This window comes from Globicephala melas, chromosome X (assembly GCF_963455315.2).
Source record: "Globicephala melas chromosome X, mGloMel1.2, whole genome shotgun sequence".
NCBI classification, from domain to species: Eukaryota; Metazoa; Chordata; class Mammalia; order Artiodactyla; family Delphinidae; genus Globicephala; species Globicephala melas.
Window position 1 is genome coordinate 56,426,453 of NC_083335.1, and position 22,114 is coordinate 56,448,566.

The following is a 22,114-nucleotide window of genomic DNA, read 5'->3' on the forward strand; positions in this document are numbered from 1 at the left end:
TTAGTCTCACCCTTATTTCTAGAATTCTTTCAGGAGTGCCACGTACTTGAATAGATATTAGTTCTTCTTCTGAGGGGGAGTGAAGTCAGGAACGACATATGTTGCCATCTTGGTGATATCACTCTCTCCACTGTGGGTTTTTTGGGGAAGGTTATTTTGTCAGTGGTCACTCAACTAAAAATGACCCTTCCCCCCAAAAAACACAAAAATTCAATATGTCAACAAACATAAGGTATTCATTTTTGGTGAATTATTTTCATTTTTCTATAATTCATTGCATTTGTCAAGAACATTCATAAAGATAACTTTCGGGTGATGATCTATTTCACTTTTTTTTCTGATTTCTGGTTTTAAACACTTATACAGAGAAACACAGTTTGTACTTCATGATAATTGTTAATATGTCTTGTAATTAGAGATCAGCAATTAGCCAGTATTCAGCATTAGCTTGAGCAATGTACTATTTAATGTATTAAGTACACTAAAACACAAAATAGCAGTTGCCTTGTTAAATTATGATAATTTAATGATTATCATAAGACCAGTCTCACAGAATTTAACCAGTCTTCCTTTGATCTCAAATCTCCTTTCTAAAGATTGCAAATTTAAGTTACATACATAGTATATTTATACATATGAAGTATTATATATACTATACCTTTGACTCATATTTCCTAATCCCATTTAACAAAGTGAAATAGTAGTGATAGTGAGTCTTATAAGCTAAACTTTCCATATCTTTATCTCAAATGATTCTGTCATATCATTTTGCTATAGCAAAGTCTTAGTATTCATTATATTACCTTTACTAGAACTACAGTGATGATAACTATATATAGAAATGGAAATGCATGATACATACGAAAAGTGGCTTCATATGCATGGCTGAAGAATACTTGTCCCCATAATTTGCTTCAGGTCTAGCTGTTCCCAGAGAGCCATTCCAAATAAAAGATGGATGGATGTAAGGATTGTCCTCTTTGGGCTCATGAGTCATAATGCTATTTTAAATGAAAAAACAAACATGAAATATCTCAGGATATTTTAAAAATATCAAACACACATAGATTCTTATCACTATATTCTCTAGGAAGCAAATAAATGAAACCATCCAGAAGGCACATTAGATCGATATAGCAGATATACTAAAATAATGGCATCTTCATAAAACAAAGAAAATGATTCTGCTTTTATTCTATTCCTCACTAAAACTAGGGTTTTTGTTAGGGAATATTTCCTATGGTCTAAGAATGTCTGAGAAATTACTATGATACTTAGATAAGTGAAGGAAATATAATTTTAAAAATCTTACAGATTAATCTAGGTCAGTGCTTTTTTCCTCAGGAAATGTGTTATCTTCTGGCATAAACACAATTATGTATATATTCATAGTTAGAAACACTGTTATCTCTGACTATGCCTCTCCTTCTCTGCAACCCCACCTCCTACTGAAAAATAAATACATAAAACTTTCTGCTAAAATTCTTTCCAAATAATATCCTGCTTTCTTTCTTTTTCAGTATTTACAAGCTTTAAATTTCCTTTTAAGGGATTGCTTACTTGTAATTTCTTCCAGAGAACTGTTGTGGTGGAGATACAGGACTTCTAGGAAGGATGCTCTGAAGGGATGAACTCCAGGGATTCTGCAGGTAGATTTTGTTTTTTGTTTAAGGGAGAGAGGAAAGGTTTAGCCATGATTTTAAGGAAATTTGAAATACAATGGCTCATATTGATACCACATGCTAAATATCTAAATGTCAAGATACCTCCAGGCCTGCTCCTAAAAAATGACAAATAAGCAACGGTATTATTAAAAGGCAAATGTTTACATATTATAGTGGTAATTTAGCAGGTCTTTGTCTATTTCTATCTATTATCTGTTTATATTTATCTATCTTTCTCTCTATGATGTAGAATGGCTTACTGAAGGGGAAATACAAATGGAAGATTCATTTCAGCTGGTACTCTAAGCAATACGTGAAGCTTCCAGTCAAAAGAATTAAATATAAATCCCCCTTCCTATTGTCATAGTGTGAAAAACGCTAATCCCCAGACAAAACAGAGTTGACAAAAAGTAACTTAGAGAATACTGAAGCTGAATATAGAGAGCTGCAACATTAAACAGTTACAGCATACAGCAGAGTTTTGGAGGGAAACAAATACAAATCAATTGATAAAGAGTTGGTTCTTAAAGACCATACTTTAAGTACATAAGCAAAGAGTAAATTGTAGCAATACGGACTTTGAAATAAGAAATTGGCATTTTAACACAGACATGAGGCATATAAGTGGATCCAGACCAGATCTACACAGAGCCTATTCTTACAGCCATACTGGTTATGTGTGGGTACATAACATTGTGACATAGCCATTTTGATGGAGCCATATTGAAATCAAGGATATTTTTATATAGGTACTTTGATAGAGATATTTTGACATGGGGGAATTTGATGCAGATTATAAAATAATCCATTGAACTTTCTGATTAAAATAAGATTAAATTGGATGTGAAATATATACCATGACTCATCCTTAAGTTTAAGCTCATGTCCATCCACAACCACCCCTGGAGGAGGGAGTGGTGAGGAACCTTGGATTGATAATAATGTTGGAGATGAGATAAAGGTTAAGTATCATCTGGGGGAAAAAAAACTGATACAAACAGGAAGAATGAGACAGACCCAATATTTTTCCTCTATTGTTTAAATATTTGTCTTTGGGCTTTCCTTTTCTGCTTTGTTTTGGCAATCTTCTTTAAAATAAAATTTTAAAAACCCACAAAACTAAAAAAGAAAACCATGACTCTTGAAAGTGTGATTTCAGTGAAGCTTGGCAAGAAAGCTTCACTTGTGTCTATAGCCAGTCCCTCTTTTCTTGGCTCCCTGATGTCATAGTAGACAGAATCATGGGTTCCTGAGCATTCTGTACATCAGTTCTTAAAGGGGCTACCTTTCCTTCCATGGACTTAATTTCATTGGTCCAGGCCTTTTTCTCCAGCAGGCAAGAGAGAATAGCATATCTGATGCAATGAAAAGAGAGCTATCTAAAATTTGGATTTGCGGACCAGAGACCAGATTTTCTAGCTGAAGCAGTATGGATATATTTGGGGAGAAGGATCCCATAGGAAGTAGTAGGTGAGTCTCGGCTACTATATAGAGGGATGCTGCATACTTCCCACTTGTCCATTTTGGGCCTAATTTAAACTCATTAAGCCAGACCTGGGCCTTGATACAGCTAGATAGATGTAGAAAAGTGTTTCAGGCAGAACCTAAGGAGTATAAACTTATAGAATAGAAGGCAGGGTCAGATTGACATGGTGACTTATTTATTTATTTATTTCTTGAGATCAGGTCCTAGGGGTGGTGATGGTCATGTGATCATAGTGTGACACCCCACTCTTTTTTTTTAACATCTTTATTGAAGTGTAATTGCTTTACAATGGTGTGTTATTTTCTGTTTCATAACAAAGTGAATCAGTTATACATATACATATGTCCCCATATCTCTTCCCTCTTGCACCTCCCTCCCTCCCACCCTCCCTATCCCACCCCTCTAGGTGGTCACAAAGCACAGAGTTGATCTCCCTGTGCTATGCGGCTGCTTCCCACTAGCTATCTATTTTATGTTTGGTAGTGTATATATGTCCATGCCACTTTCTCACTTTGTCACAGCTTACCCTTCCCCCTCCCCATATCCTCAAGTCCATTCTCTAGTAGGTCTGTGTCTTTATTCCTGTCTTGCCCCTCAGTTCTTCATGAACTTTTTTTTTCTTAGATTCCATATATGTGTTAGCATACAGTATTTGTTTTTCTCTTTCTGATTTACTTCACTCTGTATGACAGACTCTAGGTCCATCCATCTCACTACAAATAACTCAATTTCGTTTCTTTTTATGGCTGAGTAATATTCCATTGTATATATGTGCCACATCTTCTTTATCCATTCATCTGTTGATGGACACTTAGGTTGCTTCCAAGTCCTGGCTATTGTAAATAGAGCTGTAATTAACATTTTTGTACATGACTCTTTTTGAATTATGGTTTTCTCAGGGTATATGCCCAGTAGTGGGATTGCTGGGTCATATGGGAGTTCTATTTTTAGTGTTTTAAGGAACCTCCATACTGTTCTCCATAGTGGCTGTATCAATCTACATTCCCACCAACAGTGCAAGATGGTTCCCTTTTCTCCACACCCTCTCCAGCATTTATTGTTTGTAGATTTTTTGATGATGGCCATTCTGACTGGTGTGAGATGATATCTCATTGTAGTTTTGATTTGCATTTCTCTAATGATTAATGATGTTGAGCATTCTTTCATGTGTTTGTTGGCAATCTGTATATCTTCTTTGGAGAAATGTCTATTTAGGTCTTCTGCCCATTTTTGGATTAGGTTGTTTGTTTTCTTGATATTGAGCTGCATGAGCTGCTTGTAAACTTTGGAGATTAATCCTTTGTCAGTTGCTTCATTTGCAAATATTTTCTCCCATTCTGAGGGTTGTCTTTTGGTCTTGTTTATGGTTTCCTTTACTGTGCAAAAGCTTTGAAGTTTCTTTAGGTCCCATTTGTTTATTTTTTTTTTTATTTCCATTTCTCTAGGAGGTGGGTCAAAAAGTATCGTGCTGTGATTTACGTCATAGAGTGTTCTGTCTATGTTTTCCTCTAATAGTTTGATAGTGACATCCTACTCTTATGAGCCCATAGGGGTTCAGAAAGAGTAGCAGCTAGCTATGAAGACATTTTTCTCCACAATCAATGACTGTATAAGCCTCTTGAAGTAGAATGACTATATAATTTATTGCCCAAACCAGAACACTTATGAAAGTGACAGGGGTAACTGTTCATGTTTACATTGGAACAACCAACAGAAAGTGGGGCTATCCTGATCACCCTACATTGAAATCACTGCTGTTGTACCCAAAAGCTGAGCCTCCACCTGTTTTTCAGAAATACAGTCAATACGGCTTCCACTTTCTCCATCAAAAGAAATTTCTCTTCTATATCTTACTTCAGAAAACCTTGAAATACCCTATTTGGTATTACATAGGCACCATCATTAATTCCATTGTTCAGCACCCACAAGTAGGTTGACCCTGTGAGTGTGTGAGACAGATGTGTTCAGTAAAGCATTAAGCCATGGTCCACCTTGACAATTTCAAAGGAGAATGAAAAAGCCATGTGGAGGGAAAAAATTAGCATATGATAAGTGTAGAAAAGTCAGCAGATTCTGATTTAAATCTATGATCAAAGAGCAAAACATCATGTGAGAGTTGGGAAAATTAAAGAAATCAAGAGAAGTCTCTGGAACTCTGTGATGACATTCCAAAGAGCAAAATTTGTATGTAGGAAGACACACAGGTCATTCTAATCTATCTGGGACAGCCTGACTAGGTGCCCCATGTATTGAGAGTCAGAGGCAAATTACTTGTCCTATTCATTCTCTTCTCCAATGCCAGTGAAGTTTTTCTAATTGTTACAGATCAAGGCTCTTTCTAGGGCATCAATACCTGGAACCAGGAGTAGACTGCGCCAATGGAGGACTGGATTTTAGTTTCTCAGATGAATTTCATATTTTAAAATGTATGATTAAAAATCTCCAAAAGGCCAAACAGCACTGTCTAGCAATCCTACAATTTCCTAATTTATTTTCCTATTCTCTGAGACAACTATTTCACCATTCCATCTCTCCACAAATCTTCAACTTCTCCTCTATGTTCTTTATTCCCAGTTAATGACCTCACATCTTATTTCACTAAGAAAATAGGAACAGTCAGAAGAGAATTATTTCATTTTCCAACCAGCAAATTTACCAACCGACCTGAATCTGTATCCACACACTCTATTATGGATAAAATGTCTCTTCTTGTATCAAAGACCAACTCTTCCAAATGTTCTCAGGATCCCTCTTTTTGCCCTCCCATGGCTTTTCTTCATGCAATTATTAGCATTCTATCCCATAGTGTCACATTTTTCCCTCTCAACTGGATCATTCCTATTAATATATAGATTTGCATTACACAAAACTCTCTTAACTCCACATAATTTCGCAGCTGCTGCCTCATTTTTCTGCTTCTTACGTTAAAACATCACAAAAAAATGTTGTCACCCTCATTGTAACCATTTCCTCACCTCTCTTTCACTTTTTAGTCCGTGTCAGTCTTGCTTCTGTCCCCACCACTCTGCTGAAACAGCTCTTGTGAAGGTTGCCAGCCATCTCATTTTACCAAATCTAATATTATTTCTCAGTCTTCACCTGACTTTATCTCTCAGTATCATTTAATATAGTGGATCATTCCCTAATTCTTGAAATACTTTCTTTTCTCTCTTTGCTTCCTTGAGACTACACTCTCCTAGTTTTTCTCCTATTGCTCTATATGATCTATCCCAGATCCTTTTTCTGGCCCAGCTTCTCCTTTGCTACATGATCTCTAAATGTTGGAACACCTGAGGGCTTGTTACCAACTTCTCTTTTCCTCTATATTTATACTCTGTCTATAAGTCCAGTAACATGACTTTAATTAGCACTCATATCCTGATGACTATCAAATTTATATCTCCAGTTTGTACTTGTCCCTGAGATCTAAATTCATATATCCAACTGCCAACTCAAGGCCTCCACTTGGAAGTCTAATAGACATACCCAACTAACCATGAAAATACCAAAAAATTTGACCCCTCTTCCATCTAAAAACACTCTGCTTTTCCTCCAGTATTCCTCATACATCCGGTTGCTCAAATCAAAATCCTTGAAGTCATCCTTTGTTCCTCTCTTTTCCTCATGCTTCATATACACTCTGTCAGTAAGTTTTCAGCATTCAGAATCATTCCCATGGAGAAAGTCCTCCAGTGTGACTTTCCACTGAACTAATAACAAAATCAAATCCTACATACCTTACCATATCCTACAAAACCCAGTATAATCTGCTGACCTCACCAGCAATTCAGTCATGTTGAATTTCTTTTTTTGAGCACATCAAGCCTGTTTTTTCCCTTAGGGTTTTTGTATTCTTTCTGCTTAGAAAGTTCTTTCCCTGACTTTTTGTATGGAAGTGTTTTTTACAACTTTCAGGCTCAATTTAAATATCACATTTTCAAAAAGTCATCTCTAACTTTCTCATCTAACGTTTCCCCACTCCAAGTCACTATTATATCACTGTTTATTGTACTTATAGAATTTATCACAATCTGAAATTATCTTATTTATTTACTTGCTTATTTGTTTATTGTCTGCCTCCTCTCCCTTCTCTAATGTAAGATCAATGAGGACAAGACTTAATCTGAAATACCACTGTATCCTCAGAGTATAGAACAGTTCCAAGAACATAGTAGGCATTTGGTAAATTTTTTGTTCAATGGATAAATGAATAATGATATCTAATGAACACAACTGAGTGCATTTTTATGTTAAGAACCAAAGTGAAACATTGGTTCCTTCTTGTTTGGAGTCTGCAATCCCTTTGCTGTGACCTTCTACTTTAATGGCCTCATAATATACCTATCTTGAAAGAACATCAAGCACAGATGAGGAATAATCTGCACAATAATAAGGCATAGTGGGCTCTCAATCAGAACTAGTGTACTGATTATCTAGGATATTTTACTTCTCTATCCTTCTTACTGCCTGCCTGTTGGTACCTTTGTGCCCTCCTAAGGTGAATAAGAATGATAAAATAAAATTTGATACTCAAACTTATCAATTTGGTTTCCATTAGCAACTTTAATCAAAAGTTGGTAGAAGAAAAATTATTCTGAAAGGAAATTTGATTAATTTTCTGTTTAGAGATTTAGTATATCCACATTTCCTCTTGTCTCACCTCTTGGTCAGGACTAAAGATAATTAAGCATTGGGAATTTAAGATCTGGTGAATAGTGGTCACCTATCCAGGGAAAAAGTGAGTCAAAGAAATGGAAGAAAGTGAAAGAGGTAAGTACTCTTTAAACCCCACTCTAAGATTACTCCATCAGAAAGGAACTCTTTCTTTTCCTGCTTCTGCCTCAAATAATAGTCTTGTCCACCAAAAACAGTGACTCTAGACCCTGCTAGAGTTCTTTTGGATCAGTTGTGAAGTGAGTTTTTAACTTGCTAGACTGGCCTGTGAAACTCAGAGAAAAGTTTCACACCCATGACAAACAAAACAAAACAAAACAAAAACAACACATCCATAAGTATATATAAAGTATGTATAAACAGAGTTAAAACAACTTATTGAGAGTACAACTTAAAAAAGATCAAGTCTATATTAACACATGATACAGTCTTTAAAATGGGCCTTGAAACTAGCATAATAGAGCCTTAATCTCCTTTAAAAATTCATGTTAATTAGCAACATCCTAGGCTGTGTTTAAATTCTCTCTAGCCAGAAGCACCAAAGTCTAATGAAATTAAGTATTTTAAAGTTTCGAGTAAAATTTTTCTTACTTTTGATCTAAGAAACACATACACATACATGCACACAAAAACATACACACAAACACACATTTATGTGAGTGTGTTGGAAGCTACATTAAAATGCAGTCACCTCTTTGGGTTCTATTTAGTACCACAAAACAGTATCCTGAGGTATTGTAGACCAGAAAGAGTGAATGCATTTGCCAAAGGTATACATTTTACAACGGTTGTAATTTAAATCCTGAGACAGTATGACTCATGTTACTCACAGTTTCCTCCATTAGCACTACACCTAATAGAGCAACCATATGTCTTACCTTTTTATAGGGACAACACTGACTTCATGTAACTTTTTTTCAATAATGGAAATTTGCTAAATGTATTATAATGCCAGGGACTTCCCTGGTGGCATAGTGGTTAAGAATCCACCTGCCAATGCAGGGGACACAGGTTCAGTCCCTGGTCCGGGAAGATCCTACATGCCATGGAGCAACTAAGCCCGTGCACCACAACTACTGAGCTTGCACACCACAACTACTGAAGCCTGATCGCTTAGAGTCTGTGCTCTGCAACAAGAGAAGCCACCGCAATGAGAAGCCTGTGCACCGCAACAAATAGTAGTCCCCGCAACTAGAAAAAGCCCACGCACAGCAACGAAGACCCAACGCAGTCAAAAATAAATAAAATTAATGAAAAAATAAGCATGATGCCATACCTCTGCAAGAACTAGCATTGACATATATACACTACCAAATGTAAAATAGATAGCTTGTGGGAAGCAGCTACATCGCACGGGGTGATCAGCTCAGTGCTTTGTGACCTCCTAGAGGGGTGGGATAGGGCGGGTGGAAGGGAGAGCAAAAGGGAGGGGATATGGGGATATATGTGTACAAATAGCTGATTCACTTTGTTATACAGCAGAAAATAACACAACACATTGTAAAGCAATTATACTCCAATAAAGATGTTAAAAAAAAGATTAGATGAGGTGACTATTTACCTCCCAATAAAAGAAATATACATTGCAAATAAAAAATAAATAAATAAATACACAGGGTAAACAAAGAATGTTGCCTGCCCTTCCAGTTCTACAAGGATTAAGTTGCAGCGCACTGCAGTGTGGCCTGAGGGGAATTCAGGATGGAAAAACAGGAAGCATTCTGTGTTTTGGATATACGGGGCCCCTCAATAGTTAAGATGCACATCTAAGGAAGAATTTCAGTGACCCTAGATTCTTGCATCTTCCCATACATAGAAAAGCACTAAAATCATTAACTTCAGATTTTTTCTTTAGCTTATGAGAACTGGCTTCATTATTTTATAGTAGAATTTTGAACTTGTGTCTCTTTTGAACGAATGACAGGGTCTAGTGATAAGACAATAAAGTACAACTGCTAACTGAATAAGTTCCATTTCATTATTAATTTTATTAAATAGCAGAGTTATTTGTTTTAACATCTAGTATATCTTTTAGTGGGTATTACCTAAGATATCCTGTCATTAATGTTCATAGTTCTCTTATAGCACATTTCCTAGTGATTAGCCTTAACCCAATTATCATGCCTATTAGGAGAATAATACAAACTGGATTGGGCTCCTTGAAAAATAAGACCATCACCTTTATCCAGCTGGGTTAGACACCAACAGGTGTGGATTAACCATCTGTAGATAATCATGAGTTTTTAGTATTATTACTATTATTAATTTATTTTTATATCAGATGACTCTATCTTATTCAAACAGGACAGACACTATTGGATATGGACATTGGTTATTAGAATAGAATTTTCCTGGTGAGAGAAAAAGTCCTTTATTTTTGTTATTTCTAAATTTTATTTCTGCTATTTCTAATTTTATGTATCTATATTACAGGCTAGACTATTTTGTCCTTAGCTCATGATGACAAATAGAGGCACACTATTGGCCAAGTGTAGTTGTTTTATAACCATAATTTCAGAATAAATATGTTTCAAAATAATTGTATTAAGACCATTCTGCAATAACTGTAAAGGTTACAACTGGACATTATATTTACTTGTAATTCAGTAAAAGAACATTTTTAAGCATGAATACATAAATGCTCATATTTTTAAGTCTTTTCATTTCTAAAAAAGAGTTTGACAATCATACTTTTCAGTTTAGTAATAGATTGGTATGGGAATAAATCAGCAAGGAAATGATTAAAAAAGAGATAAAAGGTTACTTTCTGTGAGCATTCACTTATTGAATGCCGCTATTAACTATTCTGACCATGCTGTATAGTTAGCGGCTGTCTGGCTCCAACTGTGCAACATCCATATTAGAGCGCTACATGACAATTGAATATTAAATCTTGCCAAGTAGCATTCATAGTCTCATGTTACAGATATCTTGCTGTGCCTGATGTCTGAAAGCTCCATGTATGATTCAAGTGGTTATTAGCATTAATTTCATAGAGAACTTTTATCTGAGATTTTGAAGCAACAGTTACACAAAGTTGCTCCCTTTTTGGGTGCTATGCAGCTATCAGGAAATCTGTGATTACATTTAAGCCTTGGACTGTGGGGAAAACAAAAACTGTTCCACACTTATTCAGAATTCAGCAAGTTGAAATGCTGGAACCTGGATGAAGACCTTTTGATACAACAAAATGTCACATCAAAATTTTGTTTGCTTCCAAAAAAGACCCCCTTAGCAGCAAGTTTTCTGAGATATCATGCCCATAGAACGAGAGATAGAAACTTTCAAAGAAAGAACATTTTAGCAAAGCTAACAGAAATGAAGCTTCACAGTTTCTGTGTTTGGCCGATATGACTAAAATCACTGGAGCTTGAAAGAATTTGGTATGGTCATTTTGATAAGCCTAATGGTTAAATTATATTGCTGCTTGGGTGAGCTAATTAACTGCATGATCAACAATTTGTTCTATACACTGAAATAAAAAATCCAAAAATATTGTGAACAATTTGGCAAACATTGATATAAATAATGCTTTGCTTTAATACGTATGAGAGTTAGAAGTGAGAAGTAAAAGGTGGCACTGTTTACTAAATATCTGTTCTTCATCATCATTAAATAAAATTAATTGAGCATTCATGTGGTACATAGCACTCATATAAGCATACAGGAATATCAAGAATTTTGTCACATCCTATTTATTAAGAAATTTGCAATCCAAGTGGAAAAGTAATGAAGATATTTCCTCCCAATATTTTATAATATCTCCATTTTGAAATATACTATTTTGCATGTACAAACACGTTTGAGAAACCTATCTCTGCATGAAAAGGCTGTGGCTAATTTATATTAACAATTATTTTCATTTAGATATTCCGTTTTATAATTTTAACTATTTTTACTTCTTACAATAAAAGACACACACACACACACACACACACACACACACACACACACCTCTTCCCAAACGTCTCCTTAAATCTTTCCACTTCCCCACATGTCACCCAACTCATAGACATGTAAAACTATCTTCAAACCCACACCAGCCTGGAAATTTTAAATTTAATTATTTTATGGAAAGTATGAAAAAGAGAGCACCATATACCCACTGCATTAAAGCATATTTATTTTGCATTTTCACGTGTGTGTTATGGCCAAATATCTTACTTATTTTTTAACATCATTATTGGAATATAATTGTTTTACATTATTGTAAAACTTATTATTTGTAAAAATAATTTGTAATTATTTGTAATAATTTGTAATAATTTATTTGTAAAAAACTTACTTTTTAATATCATTATTGGAATATAATTGTTTTACATTATTGTGTTAGTTGCTGCTGTATAACAAAGTGAATCAGGTATACATAAACATATATCACCATATCTCCTCCCTCTTGCATATCCCTCCCACCTTCCATATCCCACCCCTCTAGGTGGACACAAAGCACCGATCTGATCTCCCTGTGCTATGTGGCTGCTTCCCACTAGCAATCTATTTTACATTTGGTAATGTATGTATGTCTATGTCACTGCCTCACTTCGTCCCAGCTTACCCTTCCCCCACCCCGTGTCCCCAGATCCATTCTCTACGTCTGTGTCTTTATTTCTGCCCTGCCCCTAGGTTCTTCAGAACCTTTGTTTTGTTTTTGTTTTTTTTTAGTTTCCATATATATGTGTTAGCATACAGTATTTGGTTTCTCTTTCTGACTTACTTAAATCTGTATGACAGACTCTATGTCCATCCACCTCACTGCAAATAACTCAATTTCATTTCTTTTTATGTGTGCCACACCTTCTTTATCCATTCTTTTGTCGATGGACACTTAGGTTGCTTCCATGTCCTGGCTATTGTAAATAGAGCTGCAATAAACATTGTGGCACATGACTCTTTTTGAATTACGGTTTTCTCAGGGTATATGCCTAACAGTGGGATTGCTGGGTAATATGGTAGTTCTATTTTTAGTTTTTTAAGGAACCTCCATACTGTTCTCCATAGTGGCTGTATCAACTTACATTCCCACCAAGAGTGCAAGAGGTTAACTTTCCTCTACACCCCCTCCGGCATTTATTGTTCACAGATTTTTTTGATGATGGCCATTCTGACCGGTGTGAGGTGATACCTCATTGTAGCTTTGATTTGCATTTCTCTAATGATTAGTGATGTTGAGAATCCTTTCATGTGTTTGTTGGCAATCTGTATATCTTCTTTGGAGAAATGTCTATTTAGATCTTCTGCCCATTTTTGGATTGGGTTGTTTGTTTTTTGATATTGAGCTGTATGAGCTGCCTGTATATTTTGGAGATTAATCCTTTGTCAGTTGCTGCACTTGCAAATACTTTCTCCCATTCTGAGGGTTGTCTTTCGTCTTGTTTATGGTTTCCTTTGCTGTGCACAAGCTTTTAAGTTTCATTAGGTCCCATTTGTTTATTTTTGTTTTTATTTCCATTTCTCTAGCAGGTGGGTCAAAAAGGGTCTTGCTACGATGTATGTCATAGAGTGTTCTGCCTATGTTTTCCTCTAAGAGTTTAGTACTGTCTGACCTTACATTTAGGTCGTTAATCCAGTTTGAGTCTATTTCTGTGTATGGTGTTAGGGAGTGTTTTAATTTCATTCTTTTCCATGTAGCTATCCAGTTTTCCCAGCACCACTTATTGAAGAGGCTGTCTTTCCTCCATTTTATATTCTTGTCTCCATTATCAAAGATAAGCTGACCATATTTGTGTGAGTTTATCTCTGTATTTTCTATCCTGTTCCATTGATCTATATTTCTGTTCTTGTGACAGTACCATAATGTCTTGATGACAGTAGCTTTGTAGTATAGTCTGAAGTCAGGAAGCATGATGCCGCCAGTGCTCTTGTTCTCTCTCAAGATTGCTTTGGCTATTCAGGGTCTTTTGTATTACCATAAAAATTGGAGAATTTTTTTGTTCTAGTTCTGTGAAAAATACCATTGGTAATTTGATAGGGATTGCATTGAATCTGTAGATTGCTTTAGGTAGTATAGTCATTTTCACAGTGCTGATTCATCCAATCCAAGAACATGGTATATCTCTCCATCTGCTTGTATCATCTTTAATTTCTTTCATCAGTGTCTTATAGTTTTCAGCATACAGGTCTTTCATATCCTAAGGTAGGTTTATTCCTAGGTATTTTTTTGTTGTTGTTGTTGCAATGGTAAATGGGAGTATTTCCTTAATTTCTCTTTCAGATTTTTCATCATTAGTGTATAGGAATGCAAGAGATTTCTATGCATTAATTTTGTATGCTGCTACTTTATGAAATTCATTGATTAGCTCTAGTAGTTTTCTGTAAGTGTCTCTGATATACTCTATATACTGTATCATGTCATATGCAAACAGTAGCAGATTTACTTCTTCTTTTCCGATTTGGATTCCTTTCATTTCCTTTTCTTCTCTGATTGCTGTGGCTAAAACTTTCAAAACTATGTTGAAAAATAGTGGTGAGAGTGGGAAAACTTGTATTGTTCCTGATCTTAGTGGAAATGATTTCAGTTTTTCACCGTTGAGAATGATGTTGCCTGTGGGTTGTCATATGTGGCCTTTATTATGCTGAGGTAAGTTCCCTCTATGCCTACTTTTTGCAGGGTTTTTATCATAAATATGTGATGAATTTTGTTGAAAGCTTTTTCTGCATCTATTGAGATGATCATATGGTTTTTATCCTTCAATTTTTTAATATGGTGTATCACATTGATTGATTTGTGTATATTGAAGAATCCTTGCATTCCTGGGATAAACCCCACCTGATCATGGTGTATGATCCTTTAAATGTGCTGTTGGATTCTGTTTGCTAGTATTTTGTTGAGGATTTTTGCATCTATGTTCATCAGTGATATTGGCCAGTAGTTTTCTTTGTTTGTGACATCTTTGCCTTGTTTCGGTATCAAGGTGATGGTGGCCTCATAGAATGAGTTTGGGAGTGTTCCTCCCTCTGTTATATTTTGGAAGAGTTTGAGAAAGACAGGTGTTAGCTCTTCTCTAAATGTTTGATAGAATTTGCCTGTGAAGCCATCTGGTCCTGGGCTTTTGTTTGTTGGAAGATTTTTAATCACAGTCTCAATTTCTGTGCTTGTGATTGGTGTGTTTATATTTTCTATTTCTTCCTGGTTCATTCTCAGAAGGTTGTGATTTTTTAAGAATTTGTCCATTTCTTCCAGGTTGTCCATTTTATTGGCATATATTTGCTTGTAGTAATCTCTCACAATCCTTTGTATTTCTGCAGTGTCAGTTGTTACTTCTCCTTTTCCATTTCTAATTCTGTTGACTTGTGTCTTTTCCATTCTTTTCTTGATGAGTTTGGCTAATGGTTTTTCAGTTTTGTTTATCTTCTCCAAGAACCAGCTTTTAGTTTTATTGATCTTTGTTATTGTTTCCTTCATTTATTTTTCATTTATTTCTGGTCTAATTTTTATGATTTCTTACCTTCTGCTAACATTTGGGTCTTTTGTTCTTCTTTCTCTAATTACTTTAGTTGTAAGGTTAGGTTGTTTATTTGAGTTGTTTCTTGTTTCTTGAGGTAGGACTGTATTGCTATTAAATTCCCTCTTAGAACTGCTCTTGCTGCATCCCATAGCTTTTATGTCGTTGTGTTTTCATTGTCATTTGTTTCTAGGTATTTCTTGATTTCCTCTTTGATTTCTTCAGTGATCTCTTGGTTATTTAGTAGTGTATTGTTTAGCCTCCATGTCTTTGTGTTTTTTACAGATTTTTTCCTGTAATTGATATCTAGTCTCATAGCATTTTGGTCGGAAAAGATACTTGATACGATTTCAATTTTCTTAAATTTACCAAGGCTTGATTTGTGACCCATGATATGATCTATCCTGGAGAATGTTCCATGAGCACTTGAGAAGAAAGTGTATTCTGTTGTTTTTGGATGGAATGCCCTATAAATCAATGAAGTCCATCTTGTTTAATGTATCATTTAAAGCTTGTGCTCCCTTATTTATTTTCATTTTGCATTATCTTTCTATTGGTAAAAGTGGGGTGTTAAAGTACCCTACTATGACTGTGTTACTGTTGATTTCCTCTTTTATGGCTGTTAATATTTCCTTAAGTATTGAGGTCCTCCTTTGTTAGGTGCATAAATATTTAAAATTGTTATATCTTCTTCTTGGATTGATCCCTTGATCATTATGTAGTGTCCTTCATTGTCTCTTATAATAATCTTTATTTTAAAGTCTATTTTATCTGATATGACAATTGCTACTCCAGCTTTCTTTTCTTTTCCATTTGCATGGAATAACGTTTTCCATCCACTCACTCTCAGTCTGTATGTGTCCCTAGGTCTGAAGTGTGTCCCTTGTAGACTGCATGTATACAGGTCTTGTTTATGTATCCATTCAGCTATTCTATGTCTTTTGGTTGCAGCATTTAATCCATTTACATTTAAGGTAGTTATCGATATGTGTGTTCCTATTACCATTTTCTAAATTGTTTTGGGTTTGTTATTTTAGGTCTTTTCCTTCTCTTGTGTTTCCTGCCTAGAGAGTTTCCTTTAGCATTTGTTGTGATGCTGGTTTTGTGGTGCTGAATTCTCTTAGCTTTTGCTTGTCTGTAAAGTTTTTAATTTCCCTGTCGAATCTGAATGAGATCCTTGCTGGGTAGAGAAATCTTGGTTGTAGGTTTTTCTCTTTCATCACTTTAAATTTGTCCTGCCACTCCCTTCTGGCCTGCAGAGTTTCTGCTGAAGGATCAGCTGTTATCGTTATGGGGATTCTCTTGTGTGATATTTGTTGCTTTTCCCTGGCTGCTTTTAGTATTTTTTCTTTGTATTTAATTTTTGATAGTTTGATTAATATGTGTCTTAGCATGTTTTTTCTTGGATTTATCCTGTATGGGACTCTCTGTGCTTCCTGGACTTGATTGACTATTTCCTTTCCCATATTAGGGAACCTTTCAACTATATTCTCTTTGAATAGTTTCTCAGTCTCTTCTTTTTCTCTTCTTCTTTTGGGAACCCTATAATTTGCATGTTGGTGTGTTTAATGTTGTCCCAGAAGTCTCTGAGACTGTCCTCAATTCTTTTCATTATTTTTTCTTTATTGTGTGCTGTGGTAGCTCTTGCCACTATTTTATCTTCCAGTTCACTTACCCGTTCTTCTGCCTCAGTTATTCTGCTATTGATTCCTTCTAGATAATTTTAATTTCCTTTATTGTGTTGTTCATCATTGTTTGTTTGCTCTTTCGTTCTTCTAGGTCCTTGTTAAAAGTTTCTTGTATTTTCTCATTCTATTTCCAAGATTTTGGATCACCTTTACTATCATTCGTCTGAATTCTTTTTCAGGTAGACTCTATTTCCTCTTCATTTGTTTGGTCTGGTGGTTTTTACCTTGCTCCTTCATCTGCTTTGTGTTTCTCTGTCTTCTCATTTTGCTTATCTTACTGTGTTTTAGGTCTCCTTTCTGCAGGCTGCAGGTTCATGTTTCCCATTGTTTTTGGTGTCTGTCCCCAGTGGCTAATGTTGGTTCAGTGTGTTGTGTAGGCTTCCTGGTGGAGGGGACTGGTGCCTGTGTTCTGGAGGATGAGGCTGGATCTTGTCTTTCTGGTGGACAGGACTGCATCCGGTGGTGTGTTTCGGGGTGTCTGTGAAATTATTATGATTTTAGGCAGCTTCTCTACTAATGGGTGGGGTTGTGTTCCTGTCTTGCCAGTTGTTTGGCATAGTGTGTCCTGCACTGTAGCTTGCTTGTCATTGAGTGGAGCTGGGTCCTAGAGTCAAGATGGGGATCTCTGAAAGAGCTTTTGCCATTGGATATTATGTGGGGCTGGGAGGCCTCTGTTGGACCAGTGTCCTGAACTCAGCTCTCCCACCTTAGAGGCTCAGACCTGAGACCCGGCTGGAGCACCAAGACTCTGTCAGCCACAGGGCTCAGAAGAAAAGGGAGGGAGAGAAAGAAAGAAAGAAAGAAAGAAAGAAAGAAAGAAAGAAAGAAAGAAAGAAAGAAAGAAAGAAAGAAAGAAAGAAAGAAAGAAAGAAAGAAAGAAAGAAAGAAAGAAAGAAAGAAAGAAAGAAAGAAAGAAAGAAAGAAAGAAAGAAAGAAAGGAGAAAGAAAGAAAAGAAGGAAAGAAAGAAGGAAAGAAAAATAAAAGTTATTAATTTAAAAATAAAAATATTATTAAAAATAAAACAGTAATAGAAATAAAAAAGAATGAAAGAGAGCAACCAAACCAAAAATCAAATCCACCAATGATAAAAAGTGCTAAAAAATATAGTACAAAAAAACCCAGAGACACAGAACCCTAGGACAAATGGTAAAAGCAAAGTTATACAGAGAAGATCACACAAAGATGCATAGACATACACACTCATAAAAGGAGAAAAAGGGAAAAAAAATATATATAAAAAGGAAGAGAGCAACCAAATCAGTAAACAAATCAACCAATGATAATAAGCTCTAAAGACTAAACTAAGATAAACTTAAAACCAGAAACACATTAGATGCAGAAAGCAAACCCCAAGTCAACAATTGCTCCCAAAATCCACTGCCTCAATTTTGGTAAGATTCATTGTCTATTTGGGTATTCCAGAGATGCAGGGCACATCAAGTTGATTGTGGAGATTTAATCCCCTGCTCCTGAGGCTGCTGGGAGAAATTTCCCTTTCTCTTCTTTCTTCACACAGTTCCTGGGGTTCAACTTTGTATTTGGCCCTGCCTCTGCGTGTAGGTCTCCTGAGGGCGTCTGTTCCCTGCCCAGACAGGACAGGGTTAAAGGAGCAGCTGATTAGGGAGCTCTGTCACTCAGGCCAAGGGGAGGGAAGGGTACAGTTGTGAGGCAAGCCTGCAGCAGCAAAGGCCAGCATGACGTTGCAACAGCCTGAGGCGTACCGTGTGTTCTCCTGGGGAAGTTGTCCCTGGATCATGGGACCCTGGGAATGCGGGGCTGCAAAAGCTCCCTGGAGGGGAGGTACGGATAGTGACCTGTGCTTGCACACAGGTTTCTTGGTGCCTGCAGCAGCAGCCTTAGCATTTCATGCCCATCTCTGGTGTCTGTGCTGATAGCCGCAGCTCGTGCCCATCTCTGGAGCTCATTTAGGCAGTGCCCTGAATCTCCTCTCATCGTGCACCCCAAAACAATGGTCTCTTGCCTCTTAGGCTGGTCCAGACTTTTTCCCAGACTCCCTCCTGGCTAGCTGTGGCATACTAGCCCCCTTCAGGCTGTGCTCACGCAGCCACCCCCAGTCCTCTGCTTGGGATCTGACCTCCAAAGCCCAAGCCTCAGCTCTCAGCCACCACCTGCCCCGGTGGGTGAGCAGACAAGCCTCTCAGGCTGGTGAGAGCTGGTCGGCACCAATCCTCTGTGCAGGAATCTCTCTGCTTTGCCCTCTACACCCCTGTTGCTGCGCTCTTCACCGTGGCCCCAAAGCTTCCCCCCCACCCACCCACCGTCATCACCAGTGAAGGGGCTTCCAGTGTGTGGAAGCTTTTCCTCCTTCACAGCTCCCTCCCAGAGGTGCAGGTCCTGTCCCTATTCTTTTGTCTCTGTTTTTTCTTTTGCCCTACACAGGTACGTGGGGAATTTCTTGCCTTTTGGAAGTCTGAGGTCTTCTGCCAGCGTTCAGTAGGTGTTCTGTAGGAATTGTTCCACATGTGGATGTATTTTTGATGTATTTGTGGGGAGGAAGGTGATCTCCATGTCTTACTCCTCCGCCATCTTGAAACTCTGCCCCAAATATCTTTTTACATACTACATTTTTTACATTCAAGAAAGGTAAAAAATTATTTCCAAAGAGATATTAAATGGTAGAATATGCTTAAAACATACCAGAGACCATTCGCAGAGTCATAGTATTTTTTAAATGAACAAATTAGAAACTACTAGAATTCTGTGGTAGTCTGTTTTCTCTTTACAATTATAGAGTAAGGGTTAGAAATTTCCAGAAATTTAAAAGGTCTAGAACTTTTAAAAAATGAAGCCTTGTTTTATTTTGAGAAGTATGCATTTTAAATGTACCAAAAAACCCAGAAAAAATGTACAGTCACTTAACCTATCTTATTGTTGATTTCCTCGTTATTAAAAATAGGATTAATAAGACTATGCAGGGGCAGTCATGAAGATTAAAATAGATATCCTATGTTACAGACATTCTGTGATTTAAAAATGCCTTGTGTATGGGACGTGTTCAATAAATGTTAGTTCTTCTCTACTCCATTACCTTACTTATATCCCAGAGTACCTCAATCACAGTAAAGTCTTAATGATACTGAACGGACGGTTGATTGGGGAAAAAAAATCATTTGAACTGCTTGATTACCACGATTCAACAGATTCAGACTGTATAAATTCTATATGTAAAAAGATCACAGAACTATTTCTCAGGCTCTGATCATATGATTCCAAGCTCAGATATTTTTACACCATAACCCAAAGAGGGAAATGAGAGAACAGACAAAAAAGCTAGTTTTAGAATTAACAATAAGATTAGTGAAGACACTACATGAATTATTTTCATTGGTTTTTACTGAGGGAAATTAAGAATAAAGCTTTCCTGAAAGTGTTTAGTAAATCAAAGGGAACTTCCCTGCTGGTCCAGTCGTTAAGAATCTGCCTTCCAATGCAGGGGACGGGAGTTTGATCCCTGGTCGGGGAACTAAGATCCCACATGCCACAGGGCAACTACGCCTATGTGCTGCAACTACTGAGCCCGTGTGCTCTGGAGTCCACATGCCACAACTAGAGAGAAGCTGGCATGCTGCAACAAAGAGTCCACTCACCGCAACTTAAGATCCAATGCAGCCAAATAAATACATTAAAAAAATGTAGATTAAAAAGAATCAAAGGTGTCAGAGAAAAGTTACTTTAAATGTGTAGGGTGGTCATACCTGTTCTATCCAATATGGTAGCCACTAGTCAGATTTGGTTATTTAAATTTAAATTAATTAAAATAAAATAAACCCACTCCTTAGTCATACTAGCCGAATTTCAAGTCCACTATAGCCATATGTGGCTAGTGGCTGACACATTGGACAGCACAGATTTATAGAACAGTTTTTTCATTGCAGAAAGATTTATTCAGAATCACTTGTCAAGTCTTAGTCAAAATACTAGGTGTAGGAGAATCATAAGGGCTGGAGAGCATCTCTTGAACAGTTTGAAGAAAGTCAAAATTGAAATTGTGGAATATATGACCATGAAGTGTTACATTTTGTTATAAATGGCCAATATGCTGACTCCAATCCATAAGAATCCTGAGAACTATAGACCAATAATTCTTATTCTTACATTGTGGGTGAGGTGGAAGATTAACAGCAATATCATCAGATGCTTAAGAAAACATAACTTATTATGTAAAAGCAATCATGATTTCTATAAAGGAAAATTATGACTGACAAAATCAACTAGGGTTTTTTGAGCATTTTGAGTAAGGGAGTTGAAATGGTTATAACTTATTTAAACTTTCAAAAAACTTTTACAAGTTTCCACACCAAAGGCCGTTAAAGTGTCTGTCATTGAATAGATGGTCTCTAAAATTTCTTCCATACTAACATCTGATGCTGACCTTCCTGAAAATGAACTGCCAAGCTGACAAGGAAAATCTGCGTGGAGATCTCGCAAGACTGAGTGAGTGGGTAGAACTCAGCAGATAAGCTTCAATGAGCTAAATATTACTTATTAGAAAATGAGCTTCAAACAATAACCTTGGCATTTAACATACTGAAAACACAGAGTTGAAGGATAGCAATAAACAAAAGCTCCTTTGATTCTTCAAATATGAAGGAAGCTGAAGCAAATTTAAAGGGTGATATGCCAGAAAGGATACAGAACCTTAGCAGTGACTATCATAGAATCTTATCTGTTATCTAGTCTATTCTTCCACCTGAAGATGTCACTCCTGTCTCATCCTACCCTTTTTTGGAATATTTTCAGTTTTGAGTGCTCCCCTCACGGGACCAATCTGTTTAATTATTTGATTGCTCCAACTGTTAGAAAATAGATATATTACATCGAATTGAAGTTTGCCTACCATAATCTCCACCATTGGTTTTGGTTCTGAATTTCGGAACTAGGCAAAAGAAAAATAATCTTTCTTCCACTTACATTCCCTACACATGCTTTAAGACACCTATCATGTACAATATGTACATACATTTTCCTGCTCCTAGTGGGGAAGAAGATATTAAAAAAAAATCACCCAAACCAGAATATAGTTGCAAAATAAGATATGTTACTAAGGAAGAAACATCTTCCTGCAAGAGGGTATAGCATGATTTCCCTGGTGGTGCAGTGGTTAAGAATCTGCCTGCCAATGCAGGGGACGTGGGTTC

General features: G+C 36.5%; 1 protein-coding gene across 2 annotated transcripts in view; it reads right to left on the minus strand.

The window, feature by feature from the left end:
* Positions 1 to 22,114, minus strand: part of LOC115849259 (uncharacterized) — a 61,824-nt gene that overhangs the window by 13,307 nt on the left and 26,403 nt on the right. For both annotated transcript variants that reach the window (XM_060292945.1, XM_060292944.1), the window contains 2 exons: positions 1,561 to 1,643; positions 863 to 1,001 (listed from right to left, as the gene is read on the minus strand). In XM_060292945.1, the coding sequence (XP_060148928.1) occupies positions 863 to 1,001; positions 1,561 to 1,643 (222 nt within the window). The remainder of the gene's footprint in view (positions 1 to 862; positions 1,002 to 1,560; positions 1,644 to 22,114) is intronic.